General features: G+C 37.9%; 2 protein-coding genes across 2 annotated transcripts; one reads left to right on the top strand and one right to left on the bottom strand.

The window, feature by feature from the left end:
* The first annotated feature begins 1,004 nt into the window (after positions 1-1,004).
* LOC121189438 lies at positions 1,005-4,783 on the top strand. Its single transcript, XM_041049559.1, has 8 exons — positions 1,005-1,148; positions 1,238-1,335; positions 2,546-2,715; positions 2,969-3,039; positions 3,176-3,206; positions 3,291-3,503; positions 3,835-3,885; positions 4,131-4,783. Exons 2-7 carry the CDS (start codon positions 1,250-1,252, stop codon positions 3,876-3,878), a joined length of 615 nt encoding a protein of 204 aa, XP_040905493.1. The 5' UTR covers positions 1,005-1,148; positions 1,238-1,249; the 3' UTR covers positions 3,879-3,885; positions 4,131-4,783.
* Positions 4,784-6,323: 1,540 nt separating this feature from the next.
* Positions 6,324-9,047, bottom strand: LOC121189439 (SLC35A4 upstream open reading frame protein-like). The gene is made up of 3 exons (XM_041049560.1): positions 8,978-9,047; positions 7,910-8,008; positions 6,324-7,737 (listed from the first exon to the last, which is right to left on the bottom strand). The coding sequence occupies exons 1-3, from the start codon at positions 8,990-8,992 to the stop codon at positions 7,540-7,542; spliced, it is 312 nt and encodes a 103-aa protein (XP_040905494.1). The 5' UTR covers positions 8,993-9,047; the 3' UTR covers positions 6,324-7,539.
* Positions 9,048-9,896: the final 849 nt, after the last annotated feature.

The following is a 9,896-nucleotide window of genomic DNA, read 5'->3' as shown; positions in this document are numbered from 1 at the left end:
GGCGTCTCTCGTTTGTGGTACATTTTTTTGTTCCTCAAAAGTGACAACAAATCAAAACCAAGCTGTTAGCTTTAGCTCAATGATTTTATTGCATTATGGTGTGTAGTAAGTTGTCTGATGTCTGTATATTTGGGAAACAGGAAATTATTAGGAAACTATAATTGTGAAGCAACTACAGCAAAAACGTTCTTCTTTTTTTCACTCAGTAGACCAAACAAGTCTGGAATTACAAGATGGGCACTGAATTTACATACATGTACACATACATATTAAAAATAAATATATAGCAACAAGCAACATGGCCATAGGAGATGTTTTAGCAGAACATGTTGATATTCATTTGAAATGTGTATTTAAAAATACTAACAAAGTCTGTTATTGTTTCTGTATCATCCTGTTGGTGCTTCATCCATGGAAAAGACATAATAGATGTCTCTTTGGTCTGCTGGTGATTGTGAGACCAAAAAATGGGTAAAGGGCTATGATCAGGGGCCAGAAAAAGTCTTTTTGGGTCTGTGATTTAAGAATTTATCAGTCCTCAACTGCAAGATTATAAAATAAATTCATACCAAACAATAATAATACAGAGATTTGAGCACAGGGGTAACGAAGTCCCTAAACCCAGAATTAAGGATACTACTTGAAAATAGGACTAATACTACTCACTAAATATTACTGAACAATAGTAATGCTAATCCAAAAAACAATTGTAACAATTGACTATACTCAATGAATAGCCAGGGGAACTGTTATTCAGTATTTCTAAATTCAGCATTTTCACAAATGGAATCTGTTTCCTGTTTCTAATATGATCAGAAGCTTCTGAATTTGTTCAACAAAAACATTAATTTACTATATTTTTCCAGTATCAAGATGTGTGGGTATTGTAAAGATCTCAAACATCTGTCTGTTGATTGCTAAATACCGCTATACTCTGCGCCTGGTAACAGATGATGCGTCAACATTACCAACCAATCAGAAATTCAGACACTGAAACAAACGCATCCAGCGCACACTTTGATTGTGAATGTGCGCTTTTCCACACCCACTGCTTTCAGTTCCCTGTCTACCTCAGCCAAAAAGGTTAAACTTAACTAAGTTCGGTCATTAAAACTTGAGAAGCAGCTGGAAGCCTTAGCTGAAAGAAGGTATTATTTTTCTGTGTGTGTCCTGTCAATATGCTAACACTCCCCCTGTTTAAACATATTTCGTGATTGTGTATGTGTATGCTTTACAGGTTTGTGTGAAGATGTCGGACCCTGATACCCCAAACCAGCCTCTCATTGGAGCTCCCAGTCAGCAAACAGTAGTAGATGTAGGAGCACCTGCACAGGGGTAAGGATTGTGTCTGTGCTTATTTTTGTGTCTCGATGGAACACAAACACCAGATGATCTGTCAAGGTGCAAGAACCAAAAACCCGGTGCCTACACAGTTAACCATTTATTGTGGACGAGTTTTAGAGACTTCTCTGGCGTTTGTGGTGCCTATTAATAAATATCCTCACAAAGTGAAGCAACAGGTTTGGTATGTGTTTGTGTGTATGTTTATGAGAGAGAGAGAGTGAGAGATATAGAAACAAAGAAAGAGAAAGTGAGTTTTTGTTAGTTTTTTTTTTCTTTCGCAGTTATAGATGTCATTGTGCCTGGACCATTTCTTGAACTGAATTTGCAATGACGAGACCAAGCCATACCAGTGACTTGCAACAAAACTTGCTTAACAATGATAATGGAACTGTGACAAAAGTGATGGATTACAGATGTTCATAAGGAATGAAAAGCAATAGAAACCAAAGGCTGTGTGGAAAGGATTTTTTTTAAATCCTCAATTCAAAATTGGCCAACAGTAACATAAAGTGTACATCAAGCTGTAGATTAGGAAATAAAATTATCAAAAAAATGGGTACAGTCCTTTAAACAGGCAAGAGAGGACAGGTTATTTGAATTAGTGGGGTTTTCCAAATGTTGAAAAAAGGGAAGTTAATAAGGGAAAAGGTATTTACAAAGTTAAGAAAAATTCCTTAACTTTCGCTCAGGTGCCTGCTTGGCAACAGCTGATTTCACTACTCATTTGGCTGTGACGTACACAGTACATACCATGGCTCAGATTCGTGTTTCATAGAATTTCCCTGATTCTCTGCCATTGTTATGTTCCTCATTCTGCACATACCCCTCTGCGCCTTCCCCTTCCAATCTCCCTCGCCTTCTATCTCTTTCCCTGGCCTAAGGATTTAATCCCCATGACCTCCTCATCAGTGGCAAACATTAAATATCAGTGTTTTTGCCACTTTTTAAAAAAATCTATAATTTATTAAGAAAGATACCAGAGCAGGTCATTAAACAGTCAAAATGGCTGATGATCATGCACAGCAAGGCTCCCTCATTAAAGATTTTTTCTTCAAATATATATATATATATATATTTCATTGTCCCTGTTTTTTTCTTCTAATTTAATTGCAATATGTAAGTGTCTATCAAGTCCTCCAAATTAAACATGTTTTTCCTCTCTTCCACTGCTTCCACTCTTTTTTCTTGTCTTGTTTTTCAGTGGCCGTTCCACCCGGGCCTACAAGGTGGCAGGTCTAACCCTGCTGGCTTGTGTCCTGATTATGAGCCAGGCCATGATCGCCTACTTCCTCCTGAGCCAGAGGAGTGACATCAAATCTCTGGAGGAGCAGAGCAACAACCTGAAGACAGAGCTGACGAGGGGAAGATCTGGTGAGGAGGCCAAATTCAGTCTAAGAGGGTTGAATTAAGAGGGATGTACACTGATGGCAATTTAGCAGAATGTCTTATGAGGCAAAAGTAGGATTAGTTCAGTGTCTACGACTTGGCGACAGCTAAATAATAAAATTACATGATAAAGGAAGAGAAAATGTCAAATGTAAACAAAATTCCTGGTGAAATTTATGATGCTAATTGACATGAAGATCTTCTACCTCTCACACACTGTTACTCTTTCTGTCTGTAGTTTCTGTGCCAATGAAGATGCACGTGCCCATGAATGCCTTGCCCATGCTGATGGATGATTCTGTGGATGAGGTAAAATACCAGATTAATGATATTTGTCTTGTTCTTCTAGTGGAATGAATCATTCCATCATTTTCTTGTAAAATCAGGTTTAAGATGTGGTCTTCATCTATTTTTCAAATCTGTGTTTTGTTTTTTTCTATTGTAGGAGTCTTCCACCGGTGCTCCAGGAAAAACTGGTATGTCAAAATCTTTATATATATTTATACGTATGTGTATATGTATTCATATACAGAGGTGATATAACTCCTCTCCTCCCCCAGTCCCTCAGCAGGCCACCAACTGCCAGCTGGAGGCTGCTGGTGTGCTTACTGTGCAGGTGCCAAATTTCCACCCTGACTGCGATGAGCGCGGCCTCTACCGTCCCCAGCAGTGCTTCATGCACCAGTGCTGGTGTGTGAACCCCGCCACCGGGGAGCAGATCCCTGGATCCCTGAGGAATGGACGGGCCAAATGCGGCGCAACTGCCCTAATCGGTAAACAAGATGACTTTTTAGTAAATGTGTATACATGAAAAATAAATACTTCGGTCAAATTTTACTGTATTTTCCCATCGGTAAATCATCCCGGAAGCTTGATTTCATGGAAATTAAGCTGGATTCACTGTGACACAAAAGAGAAACCTTTTATACTAGTACCACACACACTTTGTTACAGTTTTGCTTTCCATACATACTGTATTACCTTAACCAAGGAGGTAAATCTTTCAGTACTGCTTGTTTGTTTGTAGTTTGTAAAATATCTCAGAAAACTCTGAGGAACTTGAGAAATTTGACATTGCTGACAGTCAAACATCTGTCTTTGTAGGCAGCCGGAGCAACGTGCTGACTCTGCCTGATGTTGCTGTCTGATACTGTGGTGAGTACATGTATGATGTTCCTGATTTAATATGTATGTGTTCATTTATAAACATTTGTGAGTAGTAACTGTATGTAGGGTGTGATTAAATGCCTCTCGCTGCTATAGTTTCAGTTCAGTTCATTCCAGTTTGATTAAGAGTACTTTTGGCAAGAGGCATTTTAAAAGGGAAATTACTTTCTGTTTTGAATTGACTGTATTTTTTCACCTTATGTTTTCTGTTTCTGTTTCTTGGCAAACGGAAGCTGATGAAATCGCCCCCAGAGATCAGCAACGCATCAACTCCAAATCATGACATGTTACAACTTTGTCAGCTTTTAATCACCATCTTAAATGTTGCTCTTCATAATTTAATGGTGGTTTCGTGTTCTGCTAATAAAGTGCCAAATAATCATTTATTTGCTTGCTATCTTCTTATCTTACAATCTGCAGCCAATATTATATAGACAGAGGTGACTTTTGCTATTGATAACGTAACATCTTTCAGAGTTAAGGATTTTAATTTGATATTGCTTTAAAGGTTGTGTTTCTCAAATTGTGTCCAGAGTCAGTTTGATGAATATCTACATGTCAATTGGCAACAATGTGTGGGCAGAGGGCAATTATTAATATATTTTATGTTAAGAGCAATATATTAATATATTTTATGTTTAGAGCAGATTTTTGGCAACGTGTAAATTAAAACAAGACCACTGTCCACTACCCCTTTACATTATATCTTTTAATTATTCAGATAATGAACACGATAACTGGGCCTGTGAATGTTTGGCAAAAGTTAAAGGGGTGAAATTATGATTTAAAGTATTGTAACACATTTGAGCACAACCAACAACTGAGACAAATGTAAACTGTACTTTCCCCTTTTATTTGAGCAACCCAAATAAACCTATAAAAGACAGTTTCTGTGGTTTTCTTTTACAAAGTCACAATGACATTTCAAACTGTTAAGCTGAAAACTTCTTCATTGATGCGCCGGAGTTAAACCCCGTGACAAAGAGACAGATTAGCCAGAGAAATAAAGCACCATCACCTGACCCGTCATGTTATATAATCCACAGCATATAAGTGTTTAAAGAAAGAACAAGAGAAAACATGCAAACACATAATAGGAAATTAAAAAAACTAAGGGCGTGCAATGTAAGGACAGCAACACAATGACTGTCAGTAGGCACAAGTTGTTTCTGGGTTCCAGTTATCAAACATACAGTACACATATTTTTCCAAAACACTTTCCAGTCCAAGTAAAAACAAAAGTGAGAACAACCTCAAACTGAACTCAGATAGGTTTCTCCTTCATGGCTTTTTGTATAACACCTGTCACAGGTCTGACTGTGTAAATAAGAACTGTGAATTCATTTCCTTGGCAACAATACAGTATGTGAGGAAACAAACGTTGCTTCTTTTGTGAAAACCATCTTAGTGCAGTACATTTACTTTTTACATCTCATTTAGTACCTTTCTTTCCTTAGATGAAAATGTATTTGTTTTTGTATGTATGCTGAATAAGATGCAAGGTTTTATTTTCTCAAATAAGCGTATCTAGATACATAGAAATTTACTATTAAATACATAGCTATTCAAAATAGTAGAGAAGAAACCCTATTTATGGGTTTAAATCATAGGTGGAAGAAAAACACATATTTCCAGGTTACCCAAGAGCACACTCCCTCTGAAACCTAACAAAGTCAGCTATCTCTCTTTACAAATAAGACATATATATTTTGGGTTCCTATACAATGTGATGTTACAGCAAACATCAAAAATATATATTTCTTATCTTAACTTTGTTATCAAAATGATAAAAGGCTATGTTGCAAAAATAAATCCACCAGTAGCAGCAGTTGAGCCAGTTGAACCATCACACTCAAACAGCTGTAACTGGCTGACACTTTAAAGTATTTAACCTACTGAATCACTCAGACTTGATGCTGAGGGCAACAAGGGCAACACATGGGAGACAACCGTCTGGAGACCTGAGAAAGAAAATTACTTCATGTCTGATATATCATTAAATGTGCAACAGTTCGGGTGTTTTTCTGTGTATTAGGTTTTCAGATTAGTGTCCTGCAGCTACAGCATTGTTTATAGACATAATATTGAAATACACACTACTCATTAACACATGATACTGACACCACATTTTAAATAAGTAAAAATGTCACTATATCACTGATTTTCTTTTGATATTTCTGGGACGAAAAACAAAATCAATGATTTCAGCAAGACAAAAAAAAAAACAGTTTTAAATCCCTAAAATTCATATAAGTGCAAAGGATCAACAAGTTTCCAGCATATGAAATAGGCAGCCAAATCCCATTAGGAAAAAGCTATTGCACACATGGCATGAGATGATAATATCCACACCAGAGTAGGCACTCTTAATACATATTTCACACAAAACACTTTAACAGACAAATCCCTGTTTTTGTTAAAACTCCAAAGTGCCATTAAAAACTACATCTTTGCACAAAAAATTCACTTCGGTGTGCATTTCCATCTGACAGTCTACCAACTGTGTTCCCCAGCTCTTGCAGACTGAAGTCTAATTTCTTTTTTTAGCATTGTGAGGTGTAATATAGAGAAATATTACATTTCCAGAAACACTTATTTCCAAATGGAGTGTGTCATTTGAGTCATGTTTACAATAATAAAAATGACAAGTCTCTGAAAAGTCTCCCTCTAAGTGAGTTTTCAAGAACCTTTACAGAGATGAGGACTATAATTTTAAAATAAAAATGACTTCACACACTTCAAAAGACACTTCACATGACACCACAGACTTTTCCCTGACACCTGCAAACAGTGTGAAAACAAACAAGAACCATGAAGGCTTCTGACAGGTTTCACACAGAGAAGCACCATGAGAAGTGAGATGAAAAAAAAATGTACATGCTCCATCATTCCTTGAGCATGGAAGTGCAAATTAGTTAAGGCTGCTATGATTGATTTCTGACCACTAGTGGGCAGAGGACACCAAAGAAGGCGACAAAATAAGTTTCTAAAACTTCGCAGAAGCAAAAAACAAGGGCAGGACTTCTAAAGCAGTTACTCTGGAGGAAACTTAACACTCTAAAATAGCATAAGAGATTCTCTCAAGTGAAGCTCCTTAAGTAAGGAGGTGAACATAGCCAACAGAGCTGGTCTGCTCATGCAGATATTGGTTGATCTCATTACGTATCAAATAATCTTTGGAAAGCGCATATTGTAGTTTCAGACAGGACAGGGTTGGGATCAGATATCAGTTATAGCAGCTATAATAATTTTATTAATGGTAGCAGTTTGTCAAAATTTATGTCACTGATCTCATTGGAAAGAAATCTGGGATCTTGAATTCATCCATCTACTGCAACAATATGTACTGCCATCACTCATTCTCAATCTTTATGTAGCAAGGGCTCAGATGAACAAGATTCAGATGAATTTTAAAAGAAATACGAAAAAAGTCCCTGTTTCACCTGTCTCTATAAACTGGCTTGCCACTTTAGAATTTTCTTATTTACTCATCCATGTGGAAGATGAAATAACTCCAAAAAGGTTTTTAACTTTTGAAATACATATCTGTTCCCGTATGTAGCTGTACTGGCACCCTCTTCTTGTAGATGTCTCATCCCCCTCGCCGCCCTTTCTTGTCTCCTGACTTTTCCTCCTCTCTTCTCATTTGCGACCTCCTTTCAGGTTGTTTATGTAGTCTTTGATGGTGTTTTCAATGTCGGGAACAGTATAATTTTGTGCTGCATAGATTCCTGTGCACGTTCCTACGGCAACACCCAGCAATGCTGAAGAGCGTAGCCTAGCAACAATGTACCCGGCCAGAAAACCCTTCAGGAAAGGAGAAGCAAGCAGACTGCCTCCCTGGAGAATAAAGTCGAGGAGAGAACAGATCAGGTACTTGGTGGTCTGACCACTGGTTTTATATCTACATCTGTACACTGCATACAGCTTTTATATTTTTACCACTACTACTACTATAATTCAAAGCAGAGTAACATGAGCATGTACATGTCAGTGCCTGTGTGAGACTTACTGGAGGAACTCCAGCCTGTATCTCACCCTCCACCCGTCTCTGAATGTCCTCCAGCTGGTCCTTCAGCTCCACCAGGTCCTTGAGCTGGCCCAGAGTATTCTACACACATGCGTATGTGTGGATGCATGCACACAGACGCAGACAAACAAACAGCAGGTTAGTGGAGCTGAAGAGGATTTACTATCATAGGAAACTCTGGGAATATTTCACATTTGATCGCCAGTGAATTCTTGCCATTTTTGCTGAATCAGTTATCAAACCGTTAGCAATTAATCATCTGTCAATCAACTAATCCTTTCAGATTTAGAGTTCTGGTTGGTTTCTGAGTGCCTGGGGAAATACTGTGTATAATGGGGGGGGGTCAGTAGTAAATAAAATTTTTGCCCTGGGGCCCCCTTGAGGTTAATAAGGCCATGATCAGCAAGCACATAACATTATTATTATTATTAATAATAAGTCAATTTATCATTGTAAGGCAACCAGCACATCTCACAGCAAATTATGAGCTAATGCTAACTATACTTCGTTATATTTTTGTTGTGACCAGTGACCTACGATGTCATTTTACAATCTGAGATAGTACATCTAAGTTACTTACGGTTACATGTTACTAATCACATGTTTTTCCTTGTTTGCAAATCGCTTGTCTCAGCATCGACACGCTTTCGAAACTAAATTAACTCACTGGTAACTTTAAACCAGCTAATTTAGCGCTGTGTTAGCAGTTAGCCACAGGCTTACTGTTACATGTGTTTTAACAGCTTGTTAGTGTCTAAACCTAACAACAACAACAACAAACAAACACCCCTAATAAATCTAGCGTTACTTTAATTAATGTAAATCAACTAATTAGGCAAGTACGTGACACTTAGGTTACTCTGATTAAGCTAACAGCTAAGCTACTACAGCTTAAGAAAAGCCTTCCTGCATACTGCTTTGCTTCATAAACTAACGTTAATTCCTGCCCGCTGAATGAGTCTGTAAATTAGGCGGATTGGTACGATAATACAAAAACGCCAATGATTAACAGTGCAAATGTAGGCTAACGTTACAAAGTTAAGGACCGACCTTGTCGTCTGCCATAGTTTCACGGGTGAGTCGCTGTCTGCGGAGTGTTGATGCTTCCCCTTTCTTCTTCTGTTTCTTCTGGCTGTGTTGAAAAATAAGTTTACTGACCTCTACTGGCTGGTAGGTCCACGTTCCAGTTTAATGATATAGTGCAATGATAGCAGTTGCATTAGAGTTGCATTAGAAAATCTGATGCTGTCTGATAATAGCTTGATGTTATGACTTGCAACACAGATTCTGCATCATCAGTGATATTGCCAGTACCCCTCACATGTTCTGAAACTGTCAATAATCCCACCATATTGCAAAATATCTCAGATAAAGTACTTTATCTAACTGGCATTGAAGAGGCCATATGTCGCCTTTGCTTCAGAGGCATTTTATTTCAAAACAATAAATCTGCAGAGTAGTTTATACAATCCTCCATATTCTCACTCCTTGACTAATTAACTTGGACTTCCTCTGTGCAAACTGTGCAGCCGTAGCTTTTTTACATGTTGGTGCTACAGAGTCTGCATGAGGGAGCACAGATGATGATGCGCTGACAGAGGAAAGAGGACTGAGAGAGAACTGTGGTAAATAATTAGAGAGACAGAAGGATCGTGTGTCATGGAAGCAATGAGATACTCATTAATCAGAGGCGTTTAATTTGCACTGTTTTGTCACCATCTGCAACAACTCTGAAGAAGGAAGAAAGATTGTAATGATTAAAAAGTAGTAAAACAAGCCTGTCTCCTCAGATATATAACACACTTTTTGTGATTACATGGATTGACTTGCATTATGAAGCATTGTGTGCCTTAAAGTTAAAATTAATTAGTTACTTTTCCTCAGCAAGTACTGAGAGCCTGGATGATTGGTCACAAGTGTGATTCACAGAGACTGTGGACGTGAGAGTGAATGGTAGAGTTTGGAGTCA

The sequence above is a fragment of the Toxotes jaculatrix genome, chromosome 11, assembly GCF_017976425.1.
Source record: "Toxotes jaculatrix isolate fToxJac2 chromosome 11, fToxJac2.pri, whole genome shotgun sequence".
Lineage (NCBI taxonomy): Eukaryota > Metazoa > Chordata > Actinopteri > Toxotidae > Toxotes > Toxotes jaculatrix.
The sequence above is the reverse complement of the archived record's forward strand: the minus strand, read 5'-3'. Positions and strand labels throughout refer to the sequence as shown.

Coding starts and splice junctions, on each gene's coding strand:
- LOC121189438 (XM_041049559.1), top strand. CDS start 1,250: ATGTCGGACCCTGATACCCCAAACCAGCCTCTCATTGGAGCTCCCAGT. Junction 1,336..2,545: donor GTAGGAGCACCTGCACAGGG/GTAAGGATTGTG, acceptor CTTGTTTTTCAG/TGGCCGTTCCACCCGGGCCT. Junction 3,504..3,834: donor CGGCGCAACTGCCCTAATCG/GTAAACAAGATG, acceptor CTGTCTTTGTAG/GCAGCCGGAGCAACGTGCTG.
- LOC121189439 (XM_041049560.1), bottom strand. Junction 7,738..7,909: donor TACAGGCTGGAGTTCCTCCA/GTAAGTCTCACA, acceptor TTTATTCTCCAG/GGAGGCAGTCTGCTTGCTTC.